The sequence below is a fragment of the Oryza brachyantha genome, chromosome 12 (assembly GCF_000231095.2).
Source record: "Oryza brachyantha chromosome 12, ObraRS2, whole genome shotgun sequence".
NCBI classification, from domain to species: domain Eukaryota; kingdom Viridiplantae; phylum Streptophyta; class Magnoliopsida; order Poales; family Poaceae; genus Oryza; species Oryza brachyantha.
This window is the reverse complement of record NC_023174.2, coordinates 247,674-262,925: the sequence shown is the minus strand read 5'-3', so window position 1 is coordinate 262,925 and position 15,252 is coordinate 247,674. Positions and strand designations below refer to the sequence as shown.

The window sequence follows — 15,252 nt, the reverse complement described above, 5'->3', positions numbered from 1 at the left end:
AAGATAGGAGAACACTGCCAAGTTGCCAAGCGAGTAGATAAGGTACGAACTGCCGGATAATTAAACCTATTCCCACATAAATGGATACAAGTAAACCATTAACAAAGTAGAACAAATGGTTAAGTGCCCAACTCTTTTTTTTGTTAGGAAAAAGGTTAAGTATCCAACTCAAAGGTTTATTTTCAGCACAGAGCACACCACAACCTTAAAACAAAACAAAAACAAAATCTGCCACATCTATCTGCACACCATACTGGTATTTGACACAGAGAGAGACATTCGGCTCCGATACACAAAAAACAGACAACGATGTTCCGCTTCTTTCGTTAACACAACCAAAAGGACTGGAAAACTTTACAGGTGAGGCCCTCGAACATCCTAGCTGCCTGCCTGCCTATCACTTTTCTTTGTCTCCAGAGACCAGTTCGATTCCTTGTTGGCTCTCCTCCTCTCTGGAAGCTCAAGACTTTGTGTGCTCCTCTAGGCTACCTTCTCTTCTCTCTTTCCAACTGCATACCGGCCAAGAGAAAATTCGAGGACAATGCCAAAGTGCAACTTACTACTCCTGTTATTGTAGTGTGGATTCCTCTCTTTACAGGTACCAATCCTTTGGCTTTTCTTTCTTGTCGATTCCCTTTGTAACTAAACTGCCTGTGCCTCTCCTGTACATTTTTTGCCCTTACAAAACAGATTTATGACAGTGTCCGGTTCTTTGCTTGCTCAGTTAATTGCTGGACTCTTTGCAAGCTCCTGCTTTACTCTATCGTTTCACTTATTTGACATTCCTCTCCATTTCTTTTTGTTCTTAATATCAAGCATAACATTACAGCTTTGATTGGAGAAACAGAGAGGAGATGCTTCTTTACTCGGTGATACCTTTCTTTAGGTGCTATGGAATCACTTGTGCTTTTACAATCCAAAAGATTTAAGCTTTCTGGAGTATAGCCCCACCACCACACTTGACAGGTAAAATTTTGAATCCTTCCCCTCCTTACAGTGTTCATTTGTAATCACCGTGCTGTTCTTACTTACTCTTAACAATCTGCAGAAGAAACAAAAGGTTCGAGCGCAGCCAAAAAATCGAGATTGTGGCAAATGGAGGCATGGACTATTAGAGTGCTCTACTTCGTACTGTTCTCCTTTCTTGTCTCTGCGAGATTTGGGTCCTCTGCTCCCTACAGTGAAGAAGGTGAGATGTTCTTTTGATTGCTAAAGATTGAATAGAAAGGGACCTTATAGAATGGTTGCTTCAAGTGGATTTGAATTTGAACCTGAATATATTTGAGTTTGTGCTTCAGGGAGAACTCTTCTGAGACACAGAGAGAGCGAGAGAGACAAACCGGCTGATTCATTGTCAATCTGGGGAGAAAGGAAGGTGATTGGCAGAGTGCTCCGCTTGTAAGTTATGCTTTAGCCAATCATTTTGATGGAGCTTTAGTCTTTCTGATGTGCTATGTAATCTGAAGCGCTATGATGATATTTTCAGATTACTCAAAGAGAACATGTTCTCCAGTGTAGCTGACAATAGGGGAGGTTTTGGACCTTGCCGAAAATGCTTAGCAAAGTGAGGGTTCTTTGTGCCTATCAAATGTTTAAAACAGTTATAAGTTACTCCCTAGACTATTTCACCAAGCACTTAACACCTCGAATTATTTTTCAGCTTACTTGACTCCTTATAACAACATTTCCCCCTTTTTTTCTGTTTCTATTTTAAACAAGTAGTTTTAAAGTCAAAATTTCTGCAATGATGATGACATTATACCTTATGTACATTAATTAAATCTCCGGTTTGTTTTTCTGACATGTAGGCTATCAATTGACCGTGCATATAACATTAATTTTTGATGATAAAACCCATAGAATGTTTTACTAATATAGGAGTAACAGAGAAGGCAACATGGGAATATAGAATATGTAGTTTAATTTGCATGTGTTAATTGTTTGCAATTCGATTTTCCAAGCACCATTTTTTCGTAACACAATCTATTCAATTTTTGTGTAGAACTGTTCACAATGCCAGACAACTTCTGCAATCAAGGGAACTGATTTCTAATAAAACACAAACACACTCCCAAAAGCAGTTGCCTCCCCCAGTTCAATTACCGGCACCAAAACTGCAACCTTGTTGGCTTATCTACGCATTGCCCATTGCTGGAGTCCTTTTCGTTGCAGCAGTAGCTACTGCCATATATCTACTCTTCTCCCGTAGAAAGAAGGACAACACTGTCATGCCATGGGCCACAGGGCTGAGTGGACAGCTAAAGAAGGCATTTGTAATAGGTCTGTCTGTTTGTTCCTGCCATCATCTTACCTAGACTAATTCATGGTTAAATGCACTTAACATTTCTATAGACATTTGTTTTCTGCAATTGTAAACTACAGAAGCCAAATCCATGCATCAAGCCACAGTGCCTGGTGCATCTTACTGATTTTCAGCAAGTATAATTTACCTTTTTGTGTGCAGGTGTGCCTTCTCTAGAGAGGACAGAGCTGGAGGCAGCATGTGAGGGTTTCATCAATGTGATCGACACTTTACCTGAATGCACATTGTACAAGGGTACTCTGTCAAGTGGGGTTGAAATAGCTGTTCTTTCGACTTCAGTTAACTCTGCCCAACTATGGTCTGCTCAATCTGAAGAGCAATTCAGGAACAAGGTACTCATATGTTGTACTTAATGAGCAAAGCATACATCTGCATGCTACATTGCTACTCCTTCTCCCAATGGAGAATTGCAGAGTATAGTAGTAAGTGTTCTTCTTTCAGATCTCGGTGTTGTCCAAAGTGAACCACAAGAACTTCATGAACCTGCTTGGTTACTGCGTATGCGAGGAGCCATTCACTAGGATGATGGTGTTCGAGTATGCACCGTGTGGCTCCCTCTTTGAACATCTTCACAGTAAGGCTCCTATATAATTCTTCAACCTCCAAATGCTATTGATTCATCTTATATTCTGCCAAAAAACCCCATCTTGATTAATCCGAAGAACAAACAAACTGTAATACATATAATGTGCTGTAGCTAGTGACTGGCAAATAATGTAGTAATCAAATTGGTTTTGCAGTCAGAGAAGCAGAACATCTGGACTGGCAAACACGACTACGAATCATCACGGGAGTAGCCTACTGCTTGGAGCACATGATCCAGCTAGATCCTCCTCCTCTTCTCCCAACAAGCTTGAGCTCCTCATCCATCTACCTTACCGAGGACTACGCAGCCAAGATCGCGGACATCGAATTCTGGAAGGATGACAGCAAGCAGGATGCAGCAGCAGCAGCAGCATTGCGAGAGATTAGTCAAGAAAGCGTAATCGTGTACAAGTTCGGGATACTGGTGCTGGAGGTGATCTCCGGGCGGCGGCCGATCTCGGAAGACGACCGGCTCCTGGTGCTATGGGCGTCGAGCTACCTGGACGGCAAGAGGCCGCTCAGCGCCATGGCAGACAGGACGCTGGTGAGGTCGTCGTCCGAGGCGCCGGAGGAAGACGTGGCGGCGCTGTGCGAGGTGGTGAGGCGGTGCGTGAGGCCGGAGGCGGGGAAGAGAGCGATAAGCATGGGCGAGGTGGCGAGGATGGTGAGAGGAGTGGGCGGATTGTCAGCGGAGCAGGCCGCCCCGCGGGAGAATCCCCTGTGGTGGGCCCAGCTCGAGATCGCCTCGGCCTCCTCCGAAACCGCCTGAAATTCCTCAAATCCTATGAAATTTCAGTGTTTTCTTTTGTCTTCTTTCTTGTATCATGGTAGGCATTCAGTCATAGCATGCAACAAGTTTTCATCTTTTCTTTTTCTCTCTGCAGAAATGAATGTGCAGGTTTGTAAGGGTAAAAAAAAATAAAAGAAGTTAGAGTAAAATTCATAAAACTACGTATACATTAACCAAATTATTATAAAACCACATTTTTAAGGTTATATATAACAAAACTACAAAGAACTTCAGCTTTTAGATTTCTATGATTATCTTTTTTAAGTTATAAGGGTAGTTGTTTTATGATACAATGATTTAAATATGTAATTTTGTAAAAAAAGTGATGTTAAATAGGTAGCTTTGTAGTAGTCTGATTTACGGTAGTTTTGTAAATTTTAGAGAATGTTTGGTTGACCTACTCTATTTGTCTAATGTTATCATAATATTGTAGCTAACTTTCCTAAGTTTTGGCTAACAAAAATAGAGTCACACTTTAGCTAATATGTGACAAGCTTGTCACACTTTATTATGTTATTGACTATATATTAAAAATAGAATTTTGTCATAAAACAAACACACACTTGACTTGGATCAAATTTAGCTAACTTAAGGTGTGACAAGATTAGACAAGTTATGGTAATTAACCAAACAACCCTAAAGATCTTGTGTGCACCTAAAGGTCATACAACTTACCAATATTAGTGCTATGTTAGTGAAGTCCTCTAGGTAGAGAATGACTTAATGTAAATATAATTTCACACCATGCACATTGGATTGTGGCACTTTGTTTCCTTCAAATGCATGTTAGGCATGGAATCGGATCATCCGCTATTGTATGCTAACACTAGAAAAAAAAGTACAGTGATATGTGAAGAATCTTAGCCGTTCGGTTTGAGATAAATGACATTGAGTCCTTATGCTACGATGACTTACTACAGTACAACGTAGTAAATTTATTGTTATTTTGTGTATAGTGATTCATTACAGTGTTGTGCAATAGTTAGGCAAGGCCAATGCTTAAAACCCTTGCACACCTTAAGGTGAGATCCATAAATGATTATTTATGTTTTTATTATGACATATCATACAATGCTTATGATATGTATATGTAGCAAGAATAAAATATAATTTAGCTAACAACCATTTTGAGTACGATGATAAAGGAGAGAGAAAGCATAGGAGTGAGAGAAAAATACTTGTTTATTTGTTATGGTTGGCCATAAGCATATAGTGCACTATAAGCTATGGCTAGTTTGCACAATGTATAAGGTATATTTTAAGAATACATTAATGGCTTAAGGTCATCTTTTTTACAATATTGTGGTTGCCCTGGTGGCCTGCTATTTTCTCACTGTGCTGCTGTACCATTGATTCTCGCTATCAAAAGATCCAACTCCCTTAGCCATTTCCTCAATCCTATTTGGATCACTCTCCTATAAAAAAACATTTGGATCTCTTCATTTTTGTCCATATTATGGCAAGCACTTGTATTGTTTTCTTTAAAAAAAAAGTGAAATTCTCTAATTGCAAACGTCGTTGGGGGCATGCTTTAGGAGTGAGTCGAGCAGTTCCTCTTGCATCCCACTTGGATCGCTCCTTCCTTTCCGATCCATTCCAATGGCGACCACCACACCCTCTTCTTCTGCTTCTGTCCCGCAAGACTACCACGACGACGACGATGACGAATTCGAAGACGACGACTATGAATTCGATGACGACCAAGAAACCTCCCCGTCCCCGTCCGACGGCGCCGACGAGGCTCGCCTCCAGTCTGTCCTGCGGCGCCTCACAGCGGATGAGGTCCGGATCCGGGTGCACGATGTGGAGATCCGGGGTTGCAGCCGCACGCGCCGCGCCGCAGTGGAGGCGGCGGTGGGCTCCGACCTGGCGCGTGCCGCCACCGTCAGAGACCTCGTGCGCGCTGCAGCAGCGGCCGGCGATCGGATCCGTCGCCTCGGCGCCTTCGACACTGTATCCATCACCCTCGACGCAGCTCCGCCGGGGCTCCCGGGTGGCGCAGCCGTTGTCGTCCTTGTTGACGTCGCCGAGGCCCGGGGCCGCGCTGCCGGCGAACTCGGCATCTTCGCCAACAGCGGGGTATGCGCATCCTACTAAAAATGTCTCCTTTTTTTCTTTTACAAAATCGAACATCCTTTTATGATTACTTACTTAGCTTGAGTTACTAATAAAGATGAGACTGCACGATATTGCTTCCAGTTAGGAACTTGAGTCTAACCTAGCTAATTTTAACCAAAAGTAGTGTCATGGAAAATAAGGAAATGCTGTACATGATTTTAAGCAGACAACAGGTGTTGATTTCTTATGCTGGTACCAGGACTTTGATGATGGAGATCTGTAGGAAAATTTATGACTGAATACGATTTGTTCTAATAGAATTCAATGTTTCAATGTTGCTTTTAGGTTGTTGTAGTTGCTTCAATTGCACTGATTCGGTTTCTTGGGTAGAAAACAACTAGTCCTCTGCAGTCTATATGTTTTTTCTACTGTATAGCTATTTTCCTTATTTTTTCTCCTTTCTATCAGTATTTCTTCAACAGATATTTAAGTATTTCCCCCCCTAGTTGTCCCCCCTTTGTCAAAGTTATGTTTCTGTTAACCTATCCAACATCCATGGAATAATATGAGTGAAAATCTAGCAAAGATTTTTCTCCATTCTTTACTAAACTCTGCATTTGTGCAGTTGGGCAACGAACGTTCATAACTATGAATCAGTTTCATAACCTACTTTGGTGGGAGAATAGGATGCATTGATGGCTAATATTTTCTGCGTTATTACAATTGCTTTTCAAATCTCCTTGTGTCATCTATATATTTCCTTTTGAATCTATCACAGGCTAGATCATGCTCAGTTCAAGGTTCAGTGAAGTTGAAGAACCTATTTGGATATTGTGAGACGTGGGATGCATCAGGTGATCTTGGCTTAGATCAGACATTGGACCTAAGTACCGGAGTGGCAATACCAAGAATCGGAGCAATACCTACTCCACTGGTAGCTCGAATGTCACTTCTCTCTGAGGACTGGTTGAAGTCATCACTCAAAGAACACATGATGGGTGTTTCTGTTGGTTTGCTCTCCACCACGAACCATATCCTCTCTTACAATCTGTCATGGCGTACTATTACTGGCCAGGCACTGATGTCATCCAATTCCATAAGTAGGCAGTTAGGGCATAGCCTTCTATCCTCTATTAAGTACACATACAAGTCTGACCAGAGAGATTCAAGCATACGACCGACACGTGGATATGCTTTTCTGTTTTCTTCTCAAGTTGGAGGCCTTGCACCAGACAGCAAAAATGTGCGTTACATTAGACAGGTATACTGGACAACTTTACCTTTCTGATCTATAATTGCCACTTCCTGGAAAGGGGAAATCACATGGTCAATTCGCATGGGATGCATCCTGTGCTCCGTAGTTTTTTGCCTGCTAAAAGCAGTTTATTTTTCTTACGTGATATAAATCATGTTGTTAGGATACCAAAAACTTTCGGAGCTAGTTAAATTCTCTGGTCAAGAATTCTGAATTTTTTACAGCATTGCCCTTTCTTTTCAGCCTCTGCTACTTCAGATTTCATAAACCAGCAACTTTGCCTTTAAATGACATAACTTGATCCTTCTCTGTTCTGTAATATCTAATATGATAGATATTATAATTTTTTTATGAAGTAGCTGGTCTGATCAAGCCTAAACTACTAACTAGCTGAAATAATATTGGTGATTTCTCACTGGCATTACTCACTCCTGCATATTGTATCAGGAACTTGATCTTCGAGTGGCTTTACCATTGGGTGTGTTGAATGGCGCCCTTAATGCTGGAGTGGCTGCAGGGGTGATCCACCCATTGGAAAGGGGATCGACGGGCTCTATATCCCCACTTCCAGAGCAGTTCTACTTGGGTGGCAATAGGTCTCTTATGTGCCGCTTGGGTGGACCATCATCACTATTAGGCTTCAAGAAAAGAGGGCTGGGGACTGACTTGCGAACAAGTGATCCCAAGAATTCTGAAAATCTTCCTTCCATTTCTCCTGAGCTAGGTACACTTAGAGGTGACATAGCGGTCACAGCCTTTGCTGATCTGTCATTTGATATACCTCTGAAGCCGCTCAGGGAGCTGGGAATCTATGGCCATGCATTTGTCTCAGCTGGAAATCTTGCCAAACTAGCAGAGCCTGATCTCAGGAAATTTCCTCTTGCTAATTTCCTTCAAACATTCAGGAGTTCTGCAGGATTTGGTGTAGTTATGCCAACCAGATTATTTCGCATAGAGGTTTGTATTTGACATCCCTCTGAACTAACTGATGAAATTAAATTATTTTTTTTCTCTTACTGAATGAATGCTTTTCCCTCTTGCTCAGGTGAATTACTGCCACATCCTAAAACAGTTTGATCATGACATGGGGAAGGCGGGGATACAGTTTAACTTTTCTTCACCCTAATTTCAATCTGCCACAAGATGTGATGTTTAACTTTTCCCTCCTGCTCAGCTGTATTTACACCCTCGTTATGATCCTTAGTTTTGTTTTTTTTCTTCCTCCACAATTATCTCTCTCCAGAAAAAGAGGCCCCCATAAACCGTGGGTGATGAATTGGACTATGACGTGATGTTGACACCTGTAAAGTCTCAAATCAAAATGGAAATGGAAGTCATGAGGAGCATTAGTTTGCAATGCTTTAAGTGACATTCACATGATAGTTCTGTTCAAGTATGGTCAATAGAAAAGACTGCCCAAGATACCATATGGTGCTGTGCATTGTTGGAATTCTGTTAAATAAAGTAAAAGTAACAACAGGTCTAATGTGAGTCCAAACAATGCAAGATTTTACACTGCAATTTCCTGGAAGAAACATCATACAGTGCACCCTGCGAATATATAACAGGAACTTGTTGATCATTTTCATCTATTCTGGAACAATTCTATGCCCTCAGCGTGGCAACAAAATTGCTTATCTCAGACACAAGAATATATGTGCAGGCATAAAAAGTGTCATAGGCTATATTGAATTTGATTCAGTAAATAATGTCGTGACCTCGTCGATCAGGCAGTTGGGGAGCTTCAATTGGAGACATTCTGAATTCTAAGAGGATGGTGACATGTCTAATCCTAGTCAGGTGCTGAAGGGTGAGGAGCAGCAGCGTTTTTCTGCAGGTGCAGGTGAGGTAACCAGCCACTTTGTTTGACAAACCACCCAATTCAGTTATTCGGCTATTCAACAGGTTGGTGAACTTGCCGGACTCATCTGACAAATGTCTCTGCTCCTTTCTTTTTCTTGTCTAGATTTCTCCTGTGCATGCAGCATTGGAACAACTGAACAGAGTTTATTTCCTCACCCCTTCCTGCTTGTAATCGCTCTAAATCTTGAGCTGACGATCGATTGCGGCACTCAGCAAAATCAGCTAGGTGGAAATTAGTTGGTGCAGTCTCATAGTACAAATTCAGAACGGAACGGCCTCGCAAATATATAAGCTCATGCTAGTACTGTTTCTGTTAGTCAACAAGGCCTAGCTACTTCGTAGTACGACTCCAGCTGATTTCTTATTGCTGTGATCATACAGTGAAATGCTATTTACTGTGGCAATTATACTTGACTGTTTTCCTATCTTCCAATTGGTTTCCGTGTTGCTTAGCATTCATGTTCTCTGATCAGGAAAGTGTTAGCAATGTTTTCTAGTCAAGCAAGTTAATTAGTCTTACCTCCCAAATGGTGGTTAGTTAATCTCTGAAATGGAATGATGATGAAAAAGGAAGGTGTTTAATGTAGATCGAAAAAGCTAGTTAGCAGCTCTCCTTTTCTTTGAAACCAAACGTACCAGCAGCTGGAAGAACTTGCATTGTACCTGTTGGAAACAATAATGAGAAAAGAGCAAATAATATGCATTGCTACAGTACTGATCCATGGCCTCTCCATCTATCTATTCTGTAATCATGCCAGCTGATCTTCATATATTAATTTTGAAACGGTCACATCAAACATACATATGTTGTATGTATATATACTTCATGAAGTTTTCAGAGAACAAGCATATGCAACCAGGCAACAATTCAATAATTATACCAGTTTCCCTTTTTTTTTTATATATATACCAAAGTACAGGCTAACTGGTCAAAAGGTAGAATAAATGGTGTACAAAATGTACCTAAAAGATAAAGTGCTACCGGTTTAATTACATTCATTCGACCAAAAGCTTAGTTAAGATGTCCACTGACTATGAGTAATTAATGATGGACCTCTGTATTTAACATCGATCTTCAGAAGTTGAGAGTACATGCACTTTAATTTTGTTGTCCATTAGGCTCAGGGATTGTCGTAGTACTCTGGTTCTGATTAAAATTCCAATTGTGCCTCTTATACAAGATTCTAATGCAAATTGCAATATTGGCACTAGAGTTAGCTTAGCTTTGATTGATTGTAGTAGCTTTGATTCTACAAAAGGGCATATGAAACAGGTATAGGTATTAACGACCTTTTGGCATACAATCTCTTTTTAAGCAAATATAAAGATTTTAACAAGCTTGGAATGGCACATAATTAAAAAAGAAAGCAACAGTAGAACACATCAGCAACAGAAATATACAATTTAGAGTATAATTAACTATACAGTATGAGATACTGGTGACGTTGTTATACATGAATTTAGAGTACATATGCAAGTAGCAAATACCAGCTGACAAGTGGACCAGGAACAAACCGGAATAGAAGAAAAAGATTGAAAAGACATTCAACTTTTTGCCAACCACTATGATACTCCCTTTCCTTTCCTCCGTCCGGGTCTAGATCCCCTAGAGTTGAAGCCAACTCGATCCACCTAGTGGATTTTGCTAAATCCTAACCATCCAGTTGCCTCTACGGCTGAGATCATGTAAATTCGTGATGGCGGGAGTATTATCATGGTTATGAAGGAAAAAGTTAAAAAGGTAAGTATTTTCCCTCCAAATCTACCTGATTAAGGGAGTGTATTATCACAGTTATGGAGCAAAAAGTTAAAAAGGTAAGTATTTTCCCTCCAAATCTGCCTGATTAAGGGAGTTAAATTGGCTTAATTAGCTGTGCCATGATCTCAGCCGTAGAGGCAACTTAGGATGGTTAGGAACTTAGGATTTAGCAAAATCCACTGGGTGGAGTTGGCTTCAACTCTAGGGGATCCGGACCCCCTCTGTCCACGTATATACTATGACTCATTCCATAAATTAATCTATGTTTGCATTCTGAGAAACTTTCAACGAGGCTTCCTGTGAAATTCCAGCCAATTCTTAAATTTTCATGTGGACTTTCTCTATTGCCGTGTCGATAATCTTAAATTTGTTTCCCACAAAATAAATAAATAAATAAAGAAAAAAATCTAAAAAATACTATTGACAAACATCTAAGTCTAAGAAATGTCATCGATGAGTACGAGTTCTACGAAATAACATCGTACAAATGACTTTGTCTGAAAAAGTACCATCGATGTTAGGGTTCCGTCCATTTCTATCATTAAATACACTGTTCATACTATAGCACTTAATGGAGAAATGCTGACGGAACCCTGACAGCGATAACATTTCTGAGATAAATTCGTTTATACGATGATATTGCTTAGAATTATGTATTTATCAATGACATTTGTTACGGTTTCTTAAGAACAAATGAAAATATTAATATTTCGAAACAAGCACATACTAAGAGCAGCAATCCCCAACCCCTGACCTCTTATAGTTTCATTCTTTAGATAATTAATGCTAATAGTTTCATTTGTTGCGGGTGCTTGAATAACTATCCAATTGTGAATAATGGTTTACTCAACCATGAGTTAGATACCATGATTTCTAGTCAGTAGAGATCAACCATCATGTGGCGGTGATAATATACCCGTCCTAAAAATACACTATACATCATCTCGGGATATAAATCTAAACCAATAATTAAAAATCCTTATACTTTAGAACCGATAGTGTATATCTATACTACTTTAAATGTCTCTAGTGGTGATGACAGTGAATCTACTACCACTCTGTTTTATACAGTTCTCTTGTAAATTAGCCCATTATATTTCCTGATATTATGAAATAATCCATATTTGGTTCAAACAAGTAATATTGTTATAGTTGATAAAAATCCTTAACATTTTATAATACATTTTTATAGCGAAGCGTAGGTATTTTGCTAGTATCACCAAAAAGATAGTAGTCTATCGCTAGTCATAAAGGAAAAAAAAAAGACGTAGCCTTGTGCTAGGTCTCATAAAATTTGCTGGTGATATTAAACACTGGTCCTACTATACGTACGTACGTACTTACAAATATGTACCTAATTGACTATCAGTAGACTTAAATTTTCCTTTTGTTTGTTTGAAATTATATATGGTAGCTAGCTAAGTTCTCCTTGATTCCTTTGTGCACTTTAATTGTCAGCAGTTAGCTATAGTAGTAGCATGCATGAGGCTTTATAGAAACTACTGAGTATGTAAAAACAATGAAAATAATTTAAGTATGTACACACATGCTGTATCAGGTTGGGGTACAATAACTGATGCATACATGTGTGTGTATATATATGTAGAAGTACTAAAAACTCGTGCATTCACATAGACAGTCACAGACAAATTGGCATCTAGTGCAAGGAGTCAAGCACCCGGACTTATTCATACTTGATCTGAAATTTGGCTTGGACTCTTTTCTCCATCTCTCCTTTTCACACCCTGCCTTTCATCAGTCCACTGCAACTTAATTCTACACTAGCTAGAGACAGAAAAGGAAGTTACAACTTACAAGAGTTATAGATCAGAGTGAGGAAAAATTCTACTAGTAAGACTCAGATGAGAAGCCTCTCTTTCCAAGACTTTTCGATCGGTGGCGACCAAGTTCCAACTAATTCCAAAACTAGCTATTTCTTGGAAGATTAATTGTCCCTGGTACTAGCTTAGCTAGCTACTGAAAAGTCCAGGATCTTAATTATATATTTACCTGCTTCTCTCCCTTTTAATTACCTAGCTAGCTTTAATTAATTACTAGCTTGTTAGTTACTACTACTAATATATATGTGCACATGCATGCTTAGCTCCATCCCTTCCAAAAAGCAAGCCATATATATGATATGCATATGGACAAATAATATATATGTGTGTGCGTAACATAGCTAGGTAGATAGATAGATAGAATTGAATGGTGACCTCAGTTCAGTTTGCAGCGCCAGATTTTGGCTTATTTCTCATAGTCATAGCTAGCTAGCTAGCCTCTTTTGACATCATGCAGATGCAGCAGCAACAAGAATCGCCGTTCATCATCAAGCTATAGAGATCCAGAGCTTAATTTCCTTTCTCTTTGCCGATCGATCGAGCTATGGAAACGGCAGGCAAGGAGGTGGGGTCGACGGGAGGTGGCGGTGGCGGTGCAGCGGCGGGCAACGACGGGAGTTCGACGAGCAGCAGTACGGTGGAGGAGGAAGGGGAGCGGCGCACCTCGTCGTCGTCGTCGGTGCGGGCCTACGTCCGGTCCAAGAACCCCCGCCTCCGCTGGACGCCGGAGCTTCATCTCTGCTTCGTCCGCGCCGTCGACAGGCTCGGCGGCCAAGATCGTAAGCCCGGCCGGACCCTAATCCTATATATCTCTAGTTTATATAGATTGCTACTACGGATCAATAGATAATTTCATCATCTTCTTCGTTTGGTCTGATCCTACGTACCTAAACATCAATCCATATGTAGTATCTATCGATTATTTAATTTACTCGGACTCTCGATATGGTCTAGCTTGATGTCAATTATTGATTGATTTGTATGTATGCACAGGTGCAACTCCTAAGCTCGTTCTTCAATTGATGAATGTTAGAGGGCTTAGCATAGCTCATGTCAAGAGCCATCTCCAGGTATATATTTATGATGTATCTACCTACAGGTAGTATCTTTAGCTAGGTCTAATACTATCTCTTAATTGCCTAAAACTAATCCATGTATGCTGCCTTTTCTTCCCTGCGATCGATCGATTTTCAGATGTATAGGAGCAAGAAGATCGACGAGTCTGGCCAGGGTACGCCAATCAATTCTTCATGATCAGATCTTAAATTTTAGTATATATAGATTAATTAATCCAGCTAGCATCTGCATGTATGATTAATAGATACATGATACATCTGTTGATTGATTTTGTGCATATAAACAGTGATAGGAGGAGGTTCATGGAGAGAAGAACACCAGTATATTCATCATGGGGGACAAGCGTACAGCGTTGGCCATCTTTCGTTGCCTGCTCTTCTTCATCATCGCCACATCACTGCTGGCTCCGGTACCAGACCCAGGTAGTTGTTGGATACATGCAACTCTTCTCTCTCTAGCTCACAAACAAATTCCCATTAAATTTCAGACGCCTTTAGTTAGTTTCTTGTCTGTCCGTCGTGTAGCACAGCTGCACAGTTGCATGAATAATTGAGCTCTCTCAGTCTCTCTCGATCGTTCTCTCCTCAAGTCCTATATAGTTAACTTGTTCTCACTGATTATTGACTGACTAATTATTGACGTCGATCACTAATAATGAACCACATATATTCGATGTTTTACACATGTAGGTTTGGCAATGCATGGTCCCCATGGAGATGTCATGCATCATACTGGCCTCGTGCAGGCCACCACCTGTTTGTTGGATCAAAACCCAATTACCCACCACCACCACCAGCTGAAGCTGATGAGGCATTCCATACTGCCAGCAGCCACCTTCCAGATTTTGTAGTCCAAGGCTCTTCAAACCATCAAAGACGAGTACTGAAAGAGATAATCTGCAATGAGGATGAAGGAGAAGGTCCTCATCTTAATCTCGATCTATCCCTCAATATTGTTAATGCTGGTCCGCGTCGGGAGAAGAGAAAGAGAGAATTCAGTTTGGGGAAGAAACATAATGAGGAAGATCATGATAATCATACTGGTATTATTGGTGGTGATCAAGAAGAAGAGAGTTGTGCTACTGGGCTCTCTCTTTCTTTGTTCTGATCGATCGATCTCCCTCTTCAAATTAAGATGTGAGATGATTAGTCAGTCCTACCAGCTGGCCTGCCTGGTGAACTGGTGATATATCGACTAGCTAGATCATGTCATCGTGGCTATTTGATAATTAAATTGAATTAGGGAAAAACCATGCAACAAGGACTAGTACTCTACATCTCACCATATGACTACACTGTGGTGATATCTTGTGGTACTTATCCTCTTATGCATGTATATATCTAGAGGAAGATAAACATTTATCCTATATTTCGGTTGTTCATCAACCTTCTTATATTTTGATTAATCTATACTAGTTGATCTCAGTCGATCTATCTGCTGATTCATTATAATAATTATGGTTTAGTTGTCCCCCTTAATTAATTAAAGAGCTAGTTTGCTTTTATTACCGAATCATGCGATTTTAATACATGATGATGTACATATTTAAGGAGTATCTGCTATATATATTTTATTTTGGTTTAATTATACTCAACATTATGCCTAAGAACATGATATCATGTTTGACAATGATCCACTTTAATTTTGGTTTTTTTTTTTACAAAGCATGCTATGTATTGAGATTTAAGGTTGATATATATA

The 15,252-nt window shown here is 40.1% G+C and overlaps 3 protein-coding genes across 5 annotated transcripts; all 3 read left to right on the top strand.

The window, feature by feature from the left end:
- Positions 1–319: 319 nt before the first annotated feature.
- Positions 320–3,885, top strand: LOC102718970 (protein MALE DISCOVERER 2-like). Of its 3 annotated transcripts, none has more exons than XM_015842695.2 (9): positions 320–598; positions 848–966; positions 1,049–1,189; positions 1,299–1,398; positions 1,487–1,564; positions 2,003–2,280; positions 2,465–2,655; positions 2,765–2,897; positions 3,064–3,885. In XM_015842695.2, exons 3-9 carry the CDS (start codon positions 1,096–1,098, stop codon positions 3,675–3,677), a joined length of 1,488 nt encoding a protein of 495 aa, XP_015698181.2. In that variant the 5' UTR covers positions 320–598; positions 848–966; positions 1,049–1,095; the 3' UTR covers positions 3,678–3,885. The 3 variants fall into 3 exon arrangements, with proteins under 3 accessions (XP_015698181.2, XP_006663713.2, XP_006663714.2); XM_006663650.3 differs by having other exon boundaries at positions 830–966; XM_006663651.3 differs by having other exon boundaries at positions 817–966.
- A 1,313-nt stretch (positions 3,886–5,198) lies between these two features.
- On the top strand, positions 5,199–8,490 carry LOC102718694 (SAM50-like protein SPAC17C9.06). Its single transcript, XM_006663649.3, has 4 exons — positions 5,199–5,777; positions 6,535–7,017; positions 7,459–7,968; positions 8,057–8,490. The coding sequence occupies exons 1-4, from the start codon at positions 5,298–5,300 to the stop codon at positions 8,135–8,137; spliced, it is 1,554 nt and encodes a 517-aa protein (XP_006663712.2). The 5' UTR covers positions 5,199–5,297; the 3' UTR covers positions 8,138–8,490.
- A 4,052-nt stretch (positions 8,491–12,542) lies between these two features.
- LOC102718409 (transcription activator GLK2-like) lies at positions 12,543–15,019 on the top strand. The gene is made up of 5 exons (XM_006663648.3): positions 12,543–13,253; positions 13,468–13,544; positions 13,669–13,705; positions 13,838–13,973; positions 14,241–15,019. Exons 1-5 carry the CDS (start codon positions 13,019–13,021, stop codon positions 14,656–14,658), a joined length of 903 nt encoding a protein of 300 aa, XP_006663711.2. The 5' UTR covers positions 12,543–13,018; the 3' UTR covers positions 14,659–15,019.
- The last annotated feature ends 233 nt before the right edge of the window (positions 15,020–15,252 follow it).